Genomic DNA, 22,346 nt, shown 5'->3' with positions numbered 1-22,346 from the left:
ATCTTAGGTTAGATATCCCTAATAGTCCTCAGACTATAAACTTTTTTGCCTTCACGCCTACTTGAGTAAACCTAGAGTCAGACATGTCCATGGGGTTGACCAATTGGATTCGCCTAACCGCGGAAGCACCCCCCTCCCATCTCATCTTAGAGACACGATAAGATGGCAATTACCCAAAATTTTAATGACAGCGATAACTAAGAATAGTTTTCCAATTGAACATCTAATGAAAATATCTTTGGGTGGAATAATAAAAAGAAAACACAAATTATATATACATCCATATATATACAGCTAAGATTTCAAGCAATACTTTTTGAAAAATTCGTACCACAAATAATTTTGAAATAAAGAAAATGAGTCATATACTGTACGAAACTGGTTGATGTGTTCAACAGAAACAAGAACTCTAAAAAAAAGAAAAAACACAAAAAAACACTGATATAAATTACAACATAAAAAATCAGGTGAGATTGGAAACATGTTTTATACATAATTCCTGCCACCAAAACAACTACAGAATATGGTAGCAGCAATAACGGAACAATGATTATATTAAACTTTAGACAGGCATGTCAATTGTTCAAAAGAACAAAAGAAAAAAAAAATCAGAAAGCGATTAATTGATTTTGACATTAAAAAACAATTAAATAACATAAAACATGAATGCATAGATGAACAATTTCTAGATTTTAAGGTAACGATAAACGAAACATCTGTAACCACACCTAAATTGTTTCAAAAAGTATCCATGAAGATCTATAAATCAAAATTCCATTTGAATTCACGTGCAATTTTCACACAATCTTTTGTACAAAAAACAACAACAACTTTATTAACAATTCTAACTCTCTCCAAGCATTATAGCCTTTTCAGGGCACGTTTCTTTTCTAATTTCTTTTTGTCAAGTTTCTCTGCTGCACGTTTTTTACTTAGTGCTGAAGATTTAGAAGAAACGCTCTGTTCACATGCAGCTTGACTGGACTTTGGAGGACGTGCATATACTTCGGTCATCAATTTCGCTTGTTTTGAATATTCCGTATACTGTTCGAGTAATAATTTCCCTGCTTCTTCATTTAACGCAGATTCAGGGTTTGGATATATCAATAAACATTTTACGGTCTAAAAAAGACGATGAAATATACATTAGAAATCATTGCTCTTGATACATATATTTAACTGTTCAGGGTCAAAAATGTTTACGGTACCAAGTAGCTGTTTACCTATATTAATTGTTACAGAGACGAGAATCTTTTCAAATAGTGCATAGAGTGGAATAAAGGAAAAATTAATTCGAATTATAGAAAATTCGAATTGGACTATTTGCAACAAATTAGTCATCTTAATCATTTTCTGTAAAGAAATCAGAACTAAAATAATAAAATCTGATCCAATATGGACATTCCACATCCTATTTGACAAAATGGACATTCTCTTAATATCACGTCCTATTTGACAAAATGGACATTCTCTTAATATCACGTCCTATTTGACAAAATGGACATTCTCTTAATATCACATCCTATTTGACAAAATGGACATTCTCTTAATATCACATCCTATTTGATAAAATGGACATTCTCTTAATATCACATCCTATTTGACAAAATGGACATTCTCTTAATATCACATCCTATTTGACAAAATGGACATTCTCTTAATATCACATCCTATTTGATAAAATGGACATTCTCTTAATATCACATCCTATTTGACAAAATGGACATTCTCTTAATATCACATCCTATTTGACAAAATGGACATTCTCTTAATATCACATCCTATTTGATAAAATGGACATTCTCTTAATATCACATCCTATTTGACAAAATGGACATTCTCTTAATATCACATCCTATTTGATAAAATGGACATTCTCTTAATATCACATCCTATTTGATAAAATGGACATTCTCTTAATATCACATCTTATTTGACACACATCCTATTTGACAAAATGGACATTCTCTTAATATCACATCCTATTTGACAAAATGGACATTCTCTTAATATCACATTCTATTTGACAAAATGGACATTCGATTTGCTTTAAAATAAAGAGAAGAGATGCTTCATGAGATGAAAAATAGTTCAATTTATATGGAAAGTTTTAACGCAACAACTTTCCACCAAAAATTTATTTGTTTTTCATGCTAAAATTTTATGAATAATTGTTTTTTGTTTTGTCATTCCACTTGTAATAATAAAAATGTGGGTTGTGGTCAATTTTGTGAAAATTACTTTACACACAAATCATTGGGAAACATGCTATTTGTAAAACTAATTTCAGCTAAAATTTTTTCCTTTTTAAAAAATGATTTACACTAATTTTTTCCCTTCTTATTTACCTCAAACTATATAAAATTTATATATAAAATTTAATTTCAACAGTTTTTATTTTATATCTTAAACCCTTTTGTGAAATGTTAGGACTTGCCAATTTCCTGAAAATGAGTTCTCACAAAAATTGCTTCCCTTATGGTAATTGTTATGTTTATTTCAAAAGTCAAACGAAATTCATTAGAAATATTTGTTCTGGTTTTAGTTTTTTTCTTGTTCGTAGTTGAGCAAAAAAATATGACCTTTAACATCAACGTTTGTTTGTTTGCATTTGTTATGTCTGTATTTACATTTTTCTTTGTAATTTTCCCATTGCTTTGTGTTCCTTTTTTTAATTTCTCAATTTTGTCTGAAAATCTTGACTGAAGTGTTGTGTGAAAACATTTTGTACCAAAACATTTGGTGATTAAAGTACAAGACTTTGTTAAGGAAATTTCACTGTGCAAGAAAAGTTGTTTCATTAAAGAAGGGGTGTTCTGATTATATGGAGTAGAATTACAGAGAGTCCACTGTATGTACTTGATATTTGAGATATAAAGAATTTATATAACGTCTCCAAAACATCAAAGGTTGAAATATGGATTTTGAAGTTAAGACAAACAGACTTACTATGAGAATGTGCTTTAAACCAAGATTAGCCTTCCAATCTTTTTTTAGTGTGTTAACACAAATTTCTCCTTTTGCTGACACATTTGGATGAAAGATTTTTGTTAAAAAGAAACCTACAAAATAAAACCTTTATACATACATTCATTTATAACAACAATAACAGGAAGTTGTCTTTGTTGTCATCTGAATTGCAACTAATGTGTCACACAATTCTGGTAAGAATTTTGACATTTTGCCATTGCTAGGTCATTAACATACAATTACCTCTGGGTGGTGATTGTGGATAGTCTTTTCCCAAAACCAATTTCATTTTAAATAGGCCTCCCTCATAAGGTGTGCCGGCTAAAATTTGAAGTTAAAAAACAAACTATTTATTAAAAATAATCTGTTACATTAAGCATTAAACATTTTAATGGGTTACATTTCTAGGGTTTCATGTTTTTGTCAGGCAAATTTATCTAGGGTAATAAATGATGTAGAGGTTAGAGGTGTTTAACAGCTCTTTAAATTTCGGAAAAAGTACTTTTCTTTTTTTAAAGACATTCACGTTTAAAGATTTAAGCATTTAGTTATTTTGCATAAATTAGAGATTAAATTAAAAAAAACTTGCAAAAGTTCAATTTCAACATCCCTTTGTATTTCCCTAAAAAATGTATAAGCTTACCAGGACCCTCTATTGATGCTTGTATATCTGTCATATCTCCTTCATTTACAAAGATTTTAATTCCTTCTGGAGCCTCTGTTTGCAACACATGTAATTGCTTTGCCACCTCACGTAATACTTGTGGTGACAAATTCTCAGAGTTAGATACCTGAAAAAATGTAAATAACTGTCAACAAAGGTCTTAATTTGAGTGTCTGACACTATTTCTCAAAAGATGGCAGCACGGGCAGACGTGCGTTCGATAATGCTACTTGCTGTTTTGTTTATGGTTTCTAATTATGGTATTTCTTGTTATGGTTGTGGTGAAAGTATTAGAAGAAATCAAACCTCTGATAAATGCTGCTCCTGTGGAAATATTTTCCATCTTAAATGCCTTACAGACAGAATAGATGAAAACATAGAGAAATTTTACTGCAGCGAATGTATCCCACCAGATGAACCAAAAATTCCGTATACCTTTGATCCTGTTATGTCAGACTTCATTGCAAAGAGAGGCATGAAAACATAAATGGGATCTGCGGAAAGTTGGATATTATAAAATCTTTCTTATCCGACGCGAAAAACTGTTTTCATATCGTTAGTTTCTCTGAGACACACACAAACGACACTGTATTGAATTCGGAGCTATTTGTCCCGGGGTATATACTTGAGAGAAAGGATCGCGAGAATGGTCGTGATGGTGGTGTTTCTTTTTATATTCAAGAAGATTTACAATATCACAGAAGGTGTGATTTAGAGATCGATGGAATTGAGTTTTTGTGGATAGAATTATTTATTCCGAAATCAAAATCTTTGTTACTCTGCTCAACTTATCGCCCCCCGGATTCCTCAAAGTTTCTTGATAAAAACTTCATCTCAAAGTTTGATAATATGTTGGATACAATATCAGTCAAAAATAAAGAAACAATTATATGTGGTGATTTCAATTGTGATTACAATCTCCCAAGAGTACACTCTAACATAAAAGATCTGGTTAAACTGTATAACTACAGTCAGGTCATTAAATCGTCTACACGCATTTCAAAAGAAAGTAGAACACTAATTGATTTAATTTTTACAACCGATAAATCAAAAATATACGACTCTTTAGTGTACACTAACTCTCTTAGCGATCACTGCCTAATCGGAATCAGCCGAAAAGCAAACTGTAAACGATATCCTCAAAAGAACATCAAAGCACGTGATTACTCAAAATAAACAAAGAAGATCTAAAGAATGAAATTCGCAACGTGCCATGGGAGAATTGTTTAACTGTCACCAACTTAAACCAAGCATGGAACTTATTCAAATACTACTTATCAACCGCAATCAATAAACATGCGCTACTTAAAGAAAAAACTGTACGTGGAAAATCCAACCCCTGGTAACCAGAGAAATCAGAAACTTAATGAATACGCGAGATTATCATCATCGCCGTTTTAAACGATCAAGTTCTAGCAATTACAAATTGGTTAGCCATTCGATTAACAGGAAATAGATCTAAATTAGTCTTACCTATCATCAAGACGGAAGCTGGTCGGAAGCTTACGTATTATCAAGGAGCTTTAGTTTTTAATAGTCTCCCCTCTAATATCAGGGAAGAAAAGAGTATAATAAATTTTAAAAAGTTTTTGAAACAAAGTGAGTTCTAGGTCTATTACCTTAGCTTGATTAATTTTTTGCTGAGATACCCTGTAGCTACAAGGCTTTGTGAATTTAGAATCCTATTTTTCAAATTCGATTTTGGCAACTTACCTTAGCTTGATCCTATACGTTACAGGGTGTCTCGCTATTGTTTCTCTGATTTTTAATGTTGTGAAGTTTGAATCCTAAACTCAAATTTTTTCTAATTCCCATTTTTGCTATTTTTCTGTTCATAGTCTGCTATTTGATTCTTATTTTCTTTTCTTTCTTTTTTTCTAACATTCTCATAATTTTATATATATTATTTAAAAACAAAAAACAATTTTTGGCTCTTTGTTTACTTTGTTTATTAAATTAATAATAAATGTTTGAGTCATTGTAAATATAAATGCAATGAAAATGTAATTATGAACAAACCAATTATACAGTCTCACTGCAATGTTTGGCAGTTTGACATTTTCAAGGTAATGTCATGAGTTAGAAATAAAATTATGTTGTACCATATAGCATTTTTCTATGTATTTTACCATATGTATAGCTTGGTAAAACTAAAATTTAAGAAATTAAGGAAAAACTACCTCAAAAAACCATTCAAGAAAATGTATAGGATGCTTGGATAAACGGTTACAGAAATATTAAGATTTTTTATGGCAGCATCAATCTGTCTCTTTCCGAGTAGGTTGACCTGACTTTATTGTTTACATTTTGGTCCATAATCCGGTGGTTTTTATAAAAAGCAATAGTATAGCATGGCGCTTACCATATCAATATATCCCACCACTACATGGTAGTGATGGTAAAATGCAAGATTCACAGGTCTGGTGGTTACCGAATGTTGCGTGATAGTTGTATAAAATTTTCAAATCAGATTTTAAAGATTAGACTTTAACCCTATTTTTGATGTTTAGTGTATTTTGGTTTTAAATAATCTTACTGGACAACTTTAGAATCAACACTGTTTTTTTCTGTTAATAATTATTGAGTGACTGCGTGGTTTTATTGCTACATGATAGCTGCGCAGCTGCATAGCTTCGTGGCTACAAACCCTAACCAATGCTTTGACGTTGGTTTTATGAACCTGTAGTCAAGCAAGCAGCCAGGGCAAGTTTAGGTCAAGGGCTTCGAAATTTATTGCGCGTGTGCAGAGTATATATGGAATATGGTAAGGTTTAATATCAAAGAATGCAATTTTGAATATAGCTGCGCAGCCAGCAGCAAGGTAATTTTAGTATTTGATTTTTGAAGAGTACAATATACTCTTCAAAAATTACTGTTTTCTATTTAATTTAAGCTAATCATATTTAGCTAACCCCTTCCTGCTGGATGACATAAAAATCAGTGTTGACAGGACATTGCCCAAATTTCCCATCAAAAGGAATATGTACATCTTAGGTATGAAGTCTAAGGAATATACTTACAGACGTCATGTTTAAAGGTTGTAAAATTATAGCTTGATAGCCGGCTTTTTTTGTTGTCACTGGCCTACTCTTGATATCAGCTGTTTTTTTCTGAAGAAAACAACAAACGAAATTTCAAAAACAAAATAGACGACGCGTATTTCGAATTTCGTTAAATGAGCCTGGGTTCTATCCATTCTATCCAATGACATGGCAGTATTTTACTAATCGCTTACCGCTCACAAAAGTTAACGGCAAGAGCGATATATACTTATTGGGCTGCATTCAGAAAATCGTTTCCTGGTACTTAAATAACATCTAATCCTCATAAAGTTATATAGTTGATTCCTAATCGGTTCATTAAAGATAACAAAAAAAAACCCTGCGATTTCGAAAAACATTAAATCATACCTTTTAAAATCTTCGCCATTATTGTAAAGAAGCCGGTTACCGATAAAGTAATGTGAAGCAAGCCGCAAGATCCAGATCAGGTCGGATAGGGAAAGGAAGAGACAGAAAGAAAGATCATCAGAATTGCATTTAATTTTGTGGTTTTACATTTTGATTTAAAGAGGTACCTGTATCTCAAGTATGGGCAGGAAGAAGAAGAAGCAAATGAAACCATGGTGTTGGTATCTTTTCAACTATTTTTTTTCAGAAATATTTGCTTTTATTTTGATGAAAGAGGTAAGCTAGCTAGCTATAAACACATGCTGGAAATTTTTACTTTTCATTCATTGCCAATTTGACTTTGTGTTTTGAAGCATGGGAATAAAGCAAGTAATTTAGTCTATTATTCAGTTAGAGGTTAGGTGAGCATCTCCTATCTTCTTTCTCAGTATAACGGCATAACTTTCGGTATAACGGTATAACTTTCTCAATATAACGACAACCATGTATAACTAGTTGCGCTATACTTTTTTGGCTATTCAGTGGCTTGTCTAGTTGTCTTTGCTCAAGCAAAATTTCGTTTAATTTGCTTCGCAGTAATAAAAATTATAGGCCAAGAGATTGGTGTAACGAAGAAAATGGAGTAATTTTTATGGCGTTTGTGTTGTTAAAGGGTTCCCAAGCTACTTTTACAAGTTTGACTCGTCTGAAAGATTTACATGAGAAATGCTAAAAGATATATTTACTTTTTGTTAAAACTTCTTGTAGCTAACTCCAGATATAGCTTTTTAATTATTTATTTTTCTTGTCCCTCGACCGCCATCTTGGTTATCTTCGACCTTCTTTTTCGTTAAAAATTTTTATTCTAGCTCCAGTCTTTCTTTAGTGGCACGTGACCCTGTTACATATTATTTTAGTAGTGCTTTAATTATTACCGACTGAATAGCCAGAACATATACCTTCGAGCAGGAAAGTGAAACGAAAGCTCTCTACGAACAATTATTTTTTTTAAAAAAAATTAAAATAATTCTGCAAATTTTTTCAAACTTTTTATTTGGGACGCAAGTTGTGCATGATTTTTGTTTCAAAGGACTTTTATTTGAGACGCAGGTTGTGAAAGTTACTGATCATTTAAAATGTCACACATTTGTGTATGGTTTTTATTTTAAGGATATATTTTTGAAGGCAAATAAAAGTAACGAAATATCAAGGTGTGACTATAAGCCCATAAAAAGTTATGGAAAAAGTTGAAGAGGAAAGGTGCATCACCCCTCCAGCCCGAATAGGATTAACGGTGGTTACAAATAACGTCAGATACAACGATATCCGTATGCTGCAGCTATAATTTTGTCTCCCCCCAAGTTTTGAAATATATTTAATAAAATGCCGTTTTTTTCTGTGTTGAACTTTAATATTTACGCAATTAACTATTATTATTTTATTTCTTATGTTTCTTTGCTTTTCTCCAGTAGAAATATTTTTTAGAATTAATATTTTTTTAAAAATGGTGAATTATGAAGGTTTCGTTCTAATCATGGAGGTGCACAGCAGCGTTGATGTGAGACAGGATACATGTCTCTCTTTTCTGCTTTCGCGCTTTGATGTCTGTCCTGCTTTTGTAAGCCTGCTTATTTTAGCGCGCTATCGCAAAAGGGAAAAATGATTTTTCTAATTTTTAAAAGGGTTACTACCACCTAAACAAGTTTCACTTTTTTTAAGTGAGCCCTCTTGTTGGCATGGAAATGTCAATGATGCTTGTACAATAGCCTTCTAATGCATAAGATACAAATGCTATCGAAAAATGCTAAAAATTCTATGACACAAACTTAATCCAGAAATTTTAGACATTGTGGTAAGGCAGTACACAATGAATACAGTCAGAAGGATAGCTGAATGCACTGTTGGAAGAGTTCCACGAGTAATTGCGGGAATATTAGCAAATCATATTAATTCTGGACAAATTTGTTTTTTTCACTGGTAGCATGCAGCACAGGGATCAGGGAAATTGGCCCTAAGCTAGAATGCATATACTGTTCTAAAGCTGACACTCAAATTACACTACGAGATGTCATCTCTTATTTACAGGGACAAACACATATGACAACATTGTAATTTTTATTTTGTATATATACATATTGTTTTATTATATTTACTATTTACATGAGACAACTGATAAATATGGCTGAAATTTTTGATAAAAACCTAAATATTATCAAATTAAAGTTTTGTGAGCCAAGAAGCAGTCCAACCAAAAAAGGTGCCGTGGAAAGGAATTTTATCCAAAATGATTGTCACTCTGCAAATCCAACAGATATCGGGGGAAAAAGTCTTAATGTTGTTTACATTGACATTGACTATGGTAAACTATATGCTAAAATATTTCTGGAATAGCCTTTTCAGAAATTTGCAATGAATGAGTGTAATATTGTGGTAATGAGAAAAGAAATTATTTTTTTAACCATAGAACAAGTTGTAAATTTCCCAGCATAATCTAGGCTGAAGCAATCATCTGACTATCTCGTTTTCTTTTCATGGTTGGGTTTAAAGATCCTGTTATTGAACTTCTAATATAAACACTATTCACGAATGCTGAACATGGATGTGTTTTAAATGGATCGCCAGCATGAAAACAGACTCAAATCAACCAAGGACAACTTGCTACCCAAATTGATTGCTTTATCCAGTCAATAGACTTATACCCAGCAATAAATCTTTATATCTGTAAAAATTTTGCAAACGATTATCTAAAAAATTTAGTATCCCCAAATGTACTTTTTAAGCACCATGGAATAATGATTATTATATACTTGTTATCCTTAACCAAGTAATGTAGGTATTGCAACCGTGACTTTGAGGAAGAGAAAATTCTTATCCAACATCAAAAGGCAAAACATTTCAAGTGTCATGTTTGCCATAAAAAACTATACACTGGACCTGGGTTGGCAATTCACACAATGCAGGTATAATTATAAATTATTTTTTTATATATTTTAATAGATGGTGTTTATTTTTATCTTTCATTTTTAATATATAGGTACACAAAGAGCCTATTACTATGATACCCAATTCAGTCACAGGACGGGGAGATATTGAGATAGAAATTTATGGCATGGAAGGTATTCCAGAAAAAGATATTGAAGAAAAACGCAAACAAATGAAATCAAAAGCTAGAGGTAGTTTGCATTTTCTTTATTTAGTTTCTATGGTTCTTATTGTAGGATTTATAGGCAGGGAGAAAGTATCCAAGTAGCCAGGAAAAGTCAGGGTAAAATGAATAATATAAGTTATCATGTCATAAACAAGCAGGCTCCCACACACGTCAGTATTTATTTATGCTTGTGATAATTTGCTTCTGGTAATAGAGTAGTATAGGAGGTATCATTTCTTAGTGTTTTTATATGTATTTTACAATCTACTGCCCAGGGTTTAATTATTAATTGCTGTTGATAATATTAAAAAATGGTGATATTAAACTTCAATAATAATATTATTCTTTTTCTTCTTTTCTTTTAACTAGCTAAGGTACATGCAACTATGTCCTCCATTGTGATTGCTAAAATAAGATAAAAACAGATAATAAAATTATAAAATTTTAAAAAAAATGTTCTGAAAATCGTTGTTGCAGACATTGTGGGATAATTATTATTTTTGTTTATTTTTATGAAAAAAAACTTCCATATACATATAAAAACAGAGATTTAAGTTTAACCCTAAAAAAAGTTTAAGTCACATTAATTTCAAAACACTTTCTCAAAATTAGTTTTGAATGCTAGTATTCTCCCTTTGTTTGTTTGTTTGGTATCACACTCTCATATCATATTACAATCAAACAATCAAAAGCAATAAAGGTGTGGATACTTTTGACAAATTCTTTAGGCTTGTTGGAAGATATCATATATGTTAAGATACACCTTAAATTACAAAAAATACGAATAACTTTACTTAAGCCAGTTAAGATGCTGGGTATTCATATTCATAAGCTGGTAAATGCTGATAAAAATTGTTGATATACACTATAACGCAAGTTAATTTACGTGGAAAATTGTTATAGGTATAGAATAATTTTCAGATGGGGGTTACTGTGAGCAACACTACTTGTTTTAACCGCTGTGAAATTGCAAATATATTGCAGCCATTGTGAATTTCTAGCAATCACAATGATCATTAAGCCTTTATTCATAATATGTAAGTACCACATGCCACCAATTTTTCTCACGGCCAAGCCTGAAAAAGTGGGTTTATTCTAGGCTATGTTTTGACAGCTACATCTTTCATTGTCAGGCAATGATCAAAATTGTTTTTGGCTCTTTATTAGTTAAGCAGATAATTAGAGGAACAAAATCAACCAATCAGATCACAGCAATTAAAGTAATTAAATTTTACCAGACTTAGATGGAAACAGTAGATTGATTAAAATCTTTAATATTTTTTTGAAAGTTAGCTTTCTGTTACGTTTGTCTGTAACAATTTTTCACTTTTTCTAAATATTGGCTTTCTGTAGTATGCGTGACCACCTTTCTAGTTGATAGTTGACATAAAATACTATTAATTGAATATTTTTGGATCCTTCCTCATTTCTTGCTGTCCAACTGTACTATCGGTTTATAATTATCCCAGACTGTAATATGATCTTCTTCCAGCTGTGGTCTGCAATTTTATTTTTGTCTATATCAGGATAAAATATTGTTTTCATTCAGTGGTCAGGAAAAGTAAGGAAATTAATTTTTACTGTCAACACTTTTTTTTAGTGTTACTAATAAGGGACTTGTTGAAAATATTCTTTTATAAATCCTATTTGTCTAGGAATATGATATCATTTGCTTATTACTTGGACTAACTACTATGAAACCTGTGCTAGAAGGGAATGCATTAAACTTCAATTTGGAAGTGTTTGAGTTTTTCAAATTTGTTAATGAATAAGTTCCATGTTATTAAGAAAGGCTTTGTAAAAAGCAAATAACAAAACGTTTTCAAATTTGAATGTCATAATTCTTTTGTAGTCTTATTGTTATTAGAATATTAATTATTAGTTTTGACAGTGGTTTTCGTTTGAAAAGGTTCTCTTAGATTTCTCCACAATTCCTTCGTAAAATAATAAATTATAAAATTATGTAAATAGTATGAAAAGAGAAAATATTATATGTTTTTTTCTGTGATAAGAAAATGTTTTGCAACATGAATATTAAGAGTGCTTGTAATTTTTTTTTAATCTTTTATGTTAATACGCGAAGTTTGTCTCTGACTGAAAATTTTTTAATCAGACCGAAATTTTGTATTCCAAAAGAGATATTTATTTTCTTCCAAAAAAGAGCAAATTTAAAAAAATATGTCTGATTACGTAATTAACTTAAAAACAAGTGGAAATAACTGACATGATCTTCTGCATGAGTAACTAGGGAGCATGTACTACCAAAATCACTTATTTCGAAACAGACAGGTTGATGCATAATCAAAAAGTTGATGTTTAAACTTTATTTGAGTTTGCTTTTTTTTTAGTAATCTTTTACATATTACCCTCTTTTCATCCTCACTCTCCATGCAATTTAATTTTTCTAACAACTTTTTTTTCCAAGATGACAGTGACAGTGATGATGATGAAACCGAAAGAAAGAAATCAAAAAATGCAAACCCAATGATGCCCATACATGGAATGATGCCCATGATAGGGATGCCAGGGTTTGGAATGCCATTCCACCCAAATATGATGCCACCCATGGGCATGATGGGAATGCATGGAATGGCACCAATGCCAACTATGCCTGGAATGCCAGGTAAGAAGAATGTCTCATTTATAATAACTATTCTTTTAAAAACGTTTGTTAATAATTGTTTTAAATATGTTTTTCTTTTATAGGAATGCCACCAATGGTACCAGGGTAATCTCACTATTTCCTCATTTCATTATTTTTCAACTTAATTTTCAAATAGAAGTGGAGGTGGAGAACGAATTTTAAAATTGGAATAATGAACTGTCTGAGTGTAAATGGAATATTGCCTTATAAAGGCTCTTTTGTAATACAGTTTGTATAGTTTTAATTCGATAAAAATAAAAATTCGCTGCCATCTTGTGTTGTTATTTGATTTATATTGTGAATTAATTTTGTTTCAGTATGCCACCAATGACAGGCATGCCTCCTGTTCAACCTGTTTCGTCTGGAGCTCCTACAAGTGACATATCTTCAGTTGCTTCTCAACCACGCCCTCTGTTTCCGGCAGCTGCCTCTTCACAGGTACCAGTTTGTTAGCACAGATTGAACAAGTTATTAATGTTTGGTTACAAATACAAATTTCTTAACCATAGCATGTTTTTTCGTGGACTATTAGATTTTACTTTTTTTGAATCTTAATATACTTAGTTTCCATAACATTAAAGATGTTCGTGTTTTCTGGTTAACGCTAAACGCTGTAAACTGTGGCTAAAAAATGTGTTAATGAAAAACTACCTTGAGTAAGGCAACCCCTATTTTTGTTGTTGTTTTGCTGTTATACAAAATAATTTTCTTCGTTTTCCCAAATTTAGAGCAATGATAATAAAACTTCTGGTCCTGTTGGTGCAGATTTTAAGCCGCTCAACACTCCGCAAACAGGTTAGTCTTTTATTTCCACTCATCGTGCACTAAGCTAGCACTTGATACAATCTCGGTAGAAAGCGATACTTTTCTTTTTCAAACAATTTACTAATTCGCCCCCTTATACTATGTTTTTAAAGTCTAAATTGAAATAAGTAAGCGTATTAAAAGATTTGATTTTCACTTTTATTGGTACTTTTTTAATCATTCTTTCCAGATAACTCATACTGGCTTACACAGGCCAGAGCAGAACAGTTGTGTGTAATAACAGTGAGTCAAATGTATCATATTATGTTAAAAAGAGAGTTCTATCAACTCTATTGTTTAGTATTGATTTGTATTAAGCTGGCCTGTATACTTTTAATATGATTTTGTGTTTGCTTAATTTACTTTCAATTTTTGTCTTGTTTATGGAAGTGAGAGATGGTTATACTAAAATTTATATATGCATACCTTAAGGGACCTATTTTTGCAGAAATTTTTTCCCGAATTTCGCGTTTTTTCGTATATTTTTGTGAATGTAATTTCCGCAAACTTTTCTTGGATAGACACAGTTCGCGGAAGCCTAGAAAACCACGCGCCCTCAGAACTCTTCAGGTCGCAAAAACATTTGTTTTGTAAATCAAGGAACAAGGAAGTTAGAAAAATCTTTCGTTTCGTGTATCCGCAGTACCGTGAAATTTTTCATTTCTTCGCTCTTTGATTCCATGTCGTACCTTGTCATGAGTTTTTAATTGCACGTGAAATCTTTGCAAATTTTTTTAAGATTAATAAATCATCAAAATCCACAAAAAATTCTCAGCAAATTATAGCAATTGGGACGCAAAAATAAATTGTGTTTCCTTGAGGTAAATGCATCACACAGATTTTGTATAATCTATAATGTTTCACTCTCTGTCCGCTTAGGCCATTTACCCACCCACCCTTCCTTTCCCTTTTTTTATTTATTTATTTTCTAATTTGTTTTATTTACCTAATGTAATATTTTCTCCAGTCAAAAATATGTCTGCCAAGTATATAGTATGGATTGATTCACAATTTTAAGATCTCTTAGAATAACGTTCTTTTGTAATATACGTTGTTTCTTGTATTTTAACATGTAACAGAATAAGGATACCTGACCTTTTAAATGTATAAACCTTAAAATGAGATTAGCCACCTTGAAATCTTAGATGTCCATCATGGAAAACTCGTTTTGTGTACCTTAAGGGGATTATATTGTCAAAAAGGAGAACAACTGTCATTTTCACAAAATTGATAAACCCTCAACAAATAAAAAAATTATTTCCCTTAGGCTTGTATTTGTCAAATTTCTGTGTTTTGTAACATCTGCCTTGATTTGTTTTAGGGATTTTATTTGTGTTTGTATGCTTAAGAACCTTACAAAATGCCAAAACCTTAGCAGACACCCTGTACATGGATAATAGTTCTAGACTACGACAAAATGTCCACGTTGATAAATTGCATCTGAGCAGAGTTAAATACGATATAATGTTTTCTTAGCTGCGCTAAACTTCATATTTTTTCCTTTAGTTCCTCCCTCATCTTCTCAAACATCGAGCTACGTGGCTCCTACTGCTGCTGCGATACCTTTACTGTCAGCAACCAGCAGAATTATCCATCCGTCTGACGACAACTCACTAGTAAGTTCTATTTTTTTATGTCGCCGTTGTATTGATGCGAGATTGTGAAAATGACATTCTGTGTGCAGCTTACGTTTCCGCAGTAATACCAGTATTTTTGTCACAGAGTGTACATGTTGTGATTTTCTATTCAGGAAGAGATAAAATCAAGTCTGCAAAAATACCGAAAAGAATCAATTGAGCCCGTACCTTCACCGGTTCCTAATTCAGGACCGCCCAATCCTTTTGGACCTCCACCTAGTATGCCGAACATGCCTCCAGGCTCATCTGCTCCTATTCGGATGCCTCCATCACTTATGAATAACAATGCTGTGCCAGGAGGTAAATTGCATTTGTTCGGCTCACCTTACTTAGTGTGCATAAAGAAGTGCCTGCACAAAATGGCGTCATTGAATTTTACAGTCATTTTTTTGCTATTTATACAAAATAAGTATTTAAAAGGATTTTTTTTAAAAATAGGTTTGATTTAAAACATCCTGCGTTTGTTTCCCCATTTTGAACGCAGTTGGGTCTTATGCATTGCAATAAGGAATGTAAAAATTCTAAAACATTTGAAAAAAATAAATTCAGTAAAAATGGATTGTCGGTACACAAAGTATTAGTCGCTGTGACAAATTTTGGTCACTTTTTGCTTATGGTGTATCTATCTACATGTTATTCGCGTATTTATTTTGTACAAATGTTTACTCTTGTTTACTCTTACTGTTTACCTAATTATGTTTTAGGCATGCCACCAAGAGTAGGTCCTCCAGGATTGCCACCAGTACCACCGCCTGGAATGCCACAAATGAATCATCACAATGGGCCTCCCGGTCCGCCAAGACCTGCGGGTCCGCCAGGGCCACCACCTTGTCCACCTAGGCCACCACCTAACAGATTTATGCCACCCAATATGAACGGATCGTTTGGTGGAGGACCGCCGCAACCGCTAATGTCAGCACCGATGAATATGCCACCACGTCAACCAATAAGTCAACCGCCAGGGGCGCCTGGACAGTGGAACCGCCCTTCCCGACCGCCTTTTTAATATTTTTTGTGCGTTTGGCTCAGTTTGACATAACACGGTTTCAATTCTTTGTCATCGTATACTTTTGTGATCGCGATGTGATGCGATACGAAGATTGATATTACTTTTCATCAAACTTTTTCTGCTCCTTATTGTATAATACGTTATCTTTGGAAGTACTGGTTTTAAAATATCCATTCTCGTTTTTTTCTTCTGTTGTATTCTATGCAAACGTTTAAGTTGAAACCAAATTTCCCTCACACACCCAAACTGAGTAGCAGTTTTAAAATATACTTTTGGAAGCAGGATAAGTGGGGTAAGAATGTGAGTTTTCGACTCTTTTCGCGATTGTATGATTTGGAATATTCTAAATCAAAATTTGTGCAAGCTTTTCCTCACAAAACTACATTCTCGGCTCGCTAAAGTTTCTCTGATGTCCAACCTTGTTCCCAGGGCTCTTTTCACATTTTGGAAGGGGTTGGCGTAGCTAAAACTAAATTTCATAAATGCCTCTCTCCCATCCTTACTTGCCCCCGGAGGTCGAAAGTCAAGGCTCCAACGACGAAAGAATTCCTTTCTCTCAAATCACGATGAATGTAACATTAATTAAAATGAAGTTACTGAAAGAGACGATTGACTTGTTTAATGTTTTTCTTTGGGTTCTTTATAAAAATGTAAGAATAAAATTTCAATATTTGAGCTTCCCTGTCCCACATTTTACATACTTTACAAGTCACGCGAAAATAAAAGCTAAGAACAAGAAGCCCTGCGGCGTAAAGATTTCCGCCATTAGCAATAATCTGAAAAAGTACGGAACTTTAAAGAGGACTGAGAAGTATGGGGGAACAAAATCATTGAATATTCTAAAATTTTAAATTTAAATTTTTGATTATTATTGTAACTGTAAATCATAGGTAACTTAACTTACATAAACTTCATTTCTTTATAAAAACAATTTAAAAAAAAATAATAAACCTGAAAATTGATGAACAATAAAAACAAAATAAGAACAATGGCAAGGCTGAAAATTTATGTATTTTCTCTTTTTCTCTGAAAAACAACTTGGAAAATATCTTTAAAGGTGGCAGGAATTTTTTTTTTACATAATCAGTTACGAAAGGTTATTTTCATCAGACTACATATTCTTTTTTCTTTTGCAACACACTTGTCACGATTTTATAGCTATAATACATTATCTTTCACCAAAAATATTCAGTCTCAACAATTCCTCTTCAAATTAAAAATAGTGAATAATTAATTAGTTCTGCTGAATATAGCTTTAGTCCACTGCTTGCAAAATTGTACAGAAGGAAATGACGTAATTATTAAAGGGAAACGTTAATAACATCAAAGATGGCGCATTATAAGACGATCTTCATTATGCTACACTGCACAAGCGTTATCTTTCGATAGCATATAAAATTTAAAATAAAGTATTGTTCATTGGATAATAAAACAAGTTGTTGCACTGTTAGGATTCTTATTGGCTTAAAAGTCATTTTAGCCTCGCTAAACGTCCAGCCTAGCTGCGCTGTCTCTATCTATCTCTCTATCTCCTCAGCCGATTTTAAAGATTCCGCCTTCGCTGGCATATCAAAAGATATAGGAAGTCGACCGGCTTTATCAATTTCCGCCACACTCATAAGCTCTTGTGAGGTTTCCGTTTTTCCTAGGTCCGTCTGTTGGAGATACAGAAATGGGTACGCAGGTTCCTCGTGCTTGCTTTTGTTGCTTTTAATACGGTCGTTCAAACCGCGATTTTAAGGAAAAAAAGTGTGCGCATGTGCCAAAAATTTTTTTAAAAAAAGCGACTACGGCATAACATTATGACGTCATCGATATTGACCTCACTCCCTATTATCTTGTTTTAGTGTCCCCAGTACAGGAACATTCTGACGCAAAGTTTTGCCTAAAGCGTTCTATCGTATAAGTTAGTAGCTGCCACTTTTTTTACTACTAAAATTTTGAGCTTTTCTACACCATACATTTCACTTTCGTTTTCACAAAAAAAATGGTTGACAACTATTAGAAATGTAAAATGGACGCTAATAAACAAAGAACAACGATATTATACTTCTAAAATTAAATTTTAAAAGGAAAATAATAATTCATCTGATCTGTAACCTTAGCTACCTCCAACGTTGGTCTTGATTAGTTTTCTAGAAGCCTGCTAAAACTAAACGTAAATGTGAGAAAGCTAGCTTCACTCAGACTCAGTGGACCCCAATGGAAATAATCCACTAACAATAGGTTATTGTGAATTTCTGGGCTAGAAACACTTTAAATATTTATCATTATTGTTGTTGTTGTTGTTAGACTAGCAACTGATTGCAAATGAAAAAAAATTGTACAGTTATATATATGTTAAACGAAAAAGATAACAATTTACACATTTTTAGACATTTCAGCCTAGACCAATCCCTAATCGTGAGATTTTTTACCACGAAAGTCAATCTGAATTATATAAAAATACTTTACAAATTAGGCTATCACAAGTATTTTTTATTTCAATTCATAATCTGTATTTAACGAATATATTCTTATTTCAAACGCATCCAACAAAAAGTGGTAATCGAGCAAATCAGCAAACTCTTCTGTTTCATCATTGTTCCATCTTTTTTTTAACCGCTTCTGTCAACAAATCTTCACATGCAAATCACGTTTGAATGACGCTTGAAATTGTGAATTGTTGGGTCAAAATTAGTTCAATGAAATCGTGCCAACATGTTTTGTATCATAGAACAATTTGGGGCTGGTTCCCTAAAATGTGAAAAAACAGAAAGTACAATAAAAGCTACCAGAATCACCCAGAATAATAATAATTCAAAAATTTAACGGACCAGCCATCAACGTTCAATGGACCCAGGGTACAAACCTCGTACAGCCGACTTCCCGAAAAACGAAAAGTTTCTTTTTCAAGTCTCAATTATAAAATGTAATTTTTTGTACGAAAAAGTTTCATAATTCCCAACTTCTTACTAAATATAAGGTCTTCTACCTAACAGGAGTCTTTCCCTTTAAAGTCTATGGAATACACGTTCGATATCGGTTTAAGAGACAAAAAATTTAAAGAACGCCTACTCTGCCAAAACGACATCACATTTGAAAAAGTACTATCCAACTGTAGAGCTAGTGCGGTATCAAAGTTGCAAACTAAGTCTATTCTCACAACAAGCCTGACTCAACTCAATCGTCATCAACTGCTAATTCTGATATCAATCAGATGATCCATCCTCAAAAAAGCAAAGAAGTCATGAAATGCAAATTCTGTGCCCAGCCAACGGCAAAATATGCAATACAATGATTACGTATAAAATAGACACTGGTGCTTGTGTAAACGTTCTATCGATCTCTGTCGTTCAACGTCTCAGCAAAAAAGCAATGAGTGTGACATCCTACTCGTATATTTTATATACATACAACACAAAAACCTGCTTGAAAAGTTTCACTCTGAAATTATTCTTGAATTAATGTTGCAAAGTCCTATTTTTATCTTTAATATATTATAAAAAAATATTTACACCTGTGAAAAACATGTCAATTTCCTATGTGCTCATGCAAGTTTTTGAAATTTGATATTTTAAGAACTGCCCTAGATTTTTAAATGCTTTTCGTTAAAGTTATGTGCAGGACTTTTGGGGTATGAGAGGCTTTACGTCGTACAGTTTTCCACTATGATGAAAGGCTCGTTGATAGACAAAGTAAAGTTGACATAAATTCTGTGTGCAAACAGTGGTGTTACCTGCACTTTTTACGGTATATGCAGCTTATTAGCACTCACATCACATTATTCTCTGGTTCTGAAAGCTATGGCATGTCCACTTCTTAAGCTTGCTAAATTTAGTAATGTTTCAGAATTTGGGTATTCACAGTATCAAATATATAGCTAGTTAGCAATAAATCAATTCAATCAGCAAACTGCTTTTCACCAACATGAAACTTTCTGGCTACCTAAATAAATTCCCTGGGTGGGAGGGAATTACCCTTTGTATATATATTTCTATTGGTTTAAAACGCAATATAGCCTCGTTCTTAGAACTAAATGTGTCAAAACGAGAATTTAGGCTTTAGCCTGGAAAGTTTTAGGCGTCCAGGCTCTGGGCTGTCTCTATCTATCTATCTCTCTATCTCCCCAGGCGATTTTAAAGATTCCGCCCTCGCCGGCGGAAATCAATTACTTGCTAAATTATTTCCGCAAAATTTGTAAAAAAAACATGGTCTCTCGAAAACTCTGCACTTAAAGTAACTTTAGATAACAAGTCTGCTGACCAGTGAACCAGTGAAATATAATAAATGTGCAATCACATCTGCAGGGGTTCTTGTTTTCTTGACAGCCATGCCAGATATGTTAAAACCATCAATTAAGCACTTTCGGCTTTGACATTAGGAAAAAAAATCTGGGGACGAGAATAATAAACGTGTGAATAGAAACAGCGTTCATAATAATTACCTGTGTTTAAATTTCACCCTTTTCCTAAGTTGTTTTTTTCTGTGATTGTAATGGCGGCTTTACACCGGAAATTACAACACACTGGTTCCAATATTAGCAGTGGTTGATAATTTTATAGAGACGACAATCGTGGGTTTACAAACAGGGTTACTGCAGATTTATATCTTCATAATTTTAGAAGATTTTAAGCAAATGCAATAAAAACGTTTAAAAACTATTCCACGTTTATATTGTAGGAGGTAAGTCTCCTAATTGGTTAAACTGTGAAATATGTAACTTGACTACATGACATGTTGATGAAGGTCCAAGGACCCTATCAAGTAACACATCGTCGCCCTCTACCCACCACTTTTTGCTCACCGTTTTTACGCCGTTTTGAGAAAAAGCACAACATTAACGCTTGTATGTATTCTAGTCATAAACGCAACTGTGGCAGAGTATAATTCGGTGTTGGCTGTATATAGTAGCAATAGTAGCTGTGGTCTGTGGAATCATAGGTAGACGGATTTGGACAGCGATTTTGACTGAATACTTCCATTGTTTATCTATTAAGGTAACAAGTGTAGTGCCATTTGATGCTTTGACATGCATCTTCTTACAAAAACGGAATGGCCGGTTAAAGTGCTTTTGGCATTGCGGATAGTTGTTAACGCCTTGATTGTGCCTTAGGCTTGAGGGAATTACAGGTTTTTCAGACGTAACACTGTCAGCAAGCTGTTTTCAATGCACAGCGTTGTCGAATAATTTACGTACGTTTGTAGAGACAGGAGGATGGTTTTCACAGGATGTGTGCGGTGTTAGCTTTCTGTTGCGAAATTGTCACAACAGAACAGGTACAAATTTCTTCCTGGTTGTTAGAGCGCGGGCGCAACTATCTTTAAATAGGTTTTAATTCCCTAGAGTTGACTGAACTTTCTAAGGACTACGGTTGGCCTTCTTTCATAGTTTTTATGCAATTCTTAAAGAAGACTTCATGGATAAAAAGTAGGGATTTATTCATGCTATTAATGTGTTGTTTTTTTTGCATAAAGTCAGTGGCGTACCAATCAACATTTGTCTGAGGATATCACCATGTAACGGTGAGCAAACACGACTACATATTGCCGTTATAAGTTCACCTTCATTCACAGCTGACGCAAGGTGTGTCCATGTCCCCTATAAACAACCATAAACTTTTAGTGGCCCCCTCCTGACGTAAAGGCACGTCGTACGTCGCAGACAACCAGCGGGTGGGTCTGGTGGGATCCAGTCGCGATGGTTCACGCCAAGGAGAATGCGTATCTTTAAGTGACCAGCATTCCAAGAATACAAACGAACTATTGTGCCAGCCTTGTCCTTAGAAGTTTTTATTTCTTTCAATCTGGAACGGTTATAGTAGAGACGAGGTCGCCAATACGAGTTCTTATGACTTGAAAAAGCTGTGAAACGCACAAGAATTTGTAGAACAAAAAAATACACGTGTTTTTTAAGGCGTCATATTATCAAAATAAATTACATTAATTTTCTCAAGACAAAACACAACTAAAAAATATAAATTTCAAAATAAAATCCACTCGAGAAAAAGCTCGAGTATGACGCAAGATGTAATCGGTAAAAGGGAGAATTTGCTTACTAGAAAATCGTATTGGAATTTTATTTTGTGTTGTTTTTTGTTC

General features: G+C 33.1%; 2 protein-coding genes and 1 long non-coding RNA gene across 3 annotated transcripts; 1 reads left to right on the top strand and 2 right to left on the bottom strand.

Moving 5' to 3' along the window:
- Positions 1-207: 207 nt before the first annotated feature.
- On the bottom strand, positions 208-6,804 carry LOC130648740 (ubiquitin-conjugating enzyme E2 S-like). The gene is made up of 5 exons (XM_057454820.1): positions 6,655-6,804; positions 3,614-3,761; positions 3,214-3,291; positions 2,950-3,062; positions 208-1,122 (listed from the first exon to the last, which is right to left on the bottom strand). Exons 1-5 carry the CDS (start codon positions 6,661-6,663, stop codon positions 862-864), a joined length of 609 nt encoding a protein of 202 aa, XP_057310803.1. The 5' UTR covers positions 6,664-6,804; the 3' UTR covers positions 208-861.
- A 163-nt stretch (positions 6,805-6,967) lies between these two features.
- LOC130648737 (BUB3-interacting and GLEBS motif-containing protein ZNF207-like) lies at positions 6,968-16,434 on the top strand. The gene is made up of 10 exons (XM_057454816.1): positions 6,968-7,265; positions 9,857-9,983; positions 10,058-10,196; positions 12,597-12,794; positions 12,878-12,899; positions 13,133-13,253; positions 13,544-13,610; positions 15,126-15,235; positions 15,370-15,556; positions 15,961-16,434. Exons 1-10 carry the CDS (start codon positions 7,225-7,227, stop codon positions 16,260-16,262), a joined length of 1,314 nt encoding a protein of 437 aa, XP_057310799.1. The 5' UTR covers positions 6,968-7,224; the 3' UTR covers positions 16,263-16,434.
- Positions 16,435-18,289: 1,855 nt separating this feature from the next.
- On the bottom strand, positions 18,290-20,583 carry LOC130648741 (uncharacterized). Its single transcript, XR_008982961.1, has 2 exons — positions 19,984-20,583; positions 18,290-19,001 (listed from the first exon to the last, which is right to left on the bottom strand). It is a non-coding gene; the product is annotated as an uncharacterized LOC130648741 (long non-coding RNA).
- Between the last annotated feature and the right edge of the window lie 1,763 nt (positions 20,584-22,346).

Source organism: Hydractinia symbiolongicarpus, chromosome 7 (genome assembly GCF_029227915.1).
Source record: "Hydractinia symbiolongicarpus strain clone_291-10 chromosome 7, HSymV2.1, whole genome shotgun sequence".
Taxonomy (NCBI): Eukaryota; Metazoa; Cnidaria; class Hydrozoa; order Anthoathecata; family Hydractiniidae; genus Hydractinia; species Hydractinia symbiolongicarpus.
The sequence above is the reverse complement of the archived record's forward strand: the minus strand, read 5'-3'. Positions and strand labels throughout refer to the sequence as shown.

Bases quoted from the DNA above. Each gene is read 5' to 3' on its own strand.
- LOC130648740 (XM_057454820.1), bottom strand. The intron at 3,292-3,613 runs GTAAGCTTATAC...TTCAAATTTTAG, and splicing joins AGCATCAATAGAGGGTCCTG to CCGGCACACCTTATGAGGGA. The intron at 1,123-2,949 runs GTAAGTCTGTTT...CGTCTTTTTTAG, and splicing joins GTTTAAAGCACATTCTCATA to ACCGTAAAATGTTTATTGAT.
- LOC130648737 (XM_057454816.1), top strand. From the start codon at position 7,225: ATGGGCAGGAAGAAGAAGAAGCAAATGAAACCATGGTGTTG. The intron at 12,900-13,132 runs GTAATCTCACTA...ATTTTGTTTCAG, and splicing joins ATGCCACCAATGGTACCAGG to TATGCCACCAATGACAGGCA. The intron at 15,557-15,960 runs GTAAATTGCATT...ATTATGTTTTAG, and splicing joins TAACAATGCTGTGCCAGGAG to GCATGCCACCAAGAGTAGGT.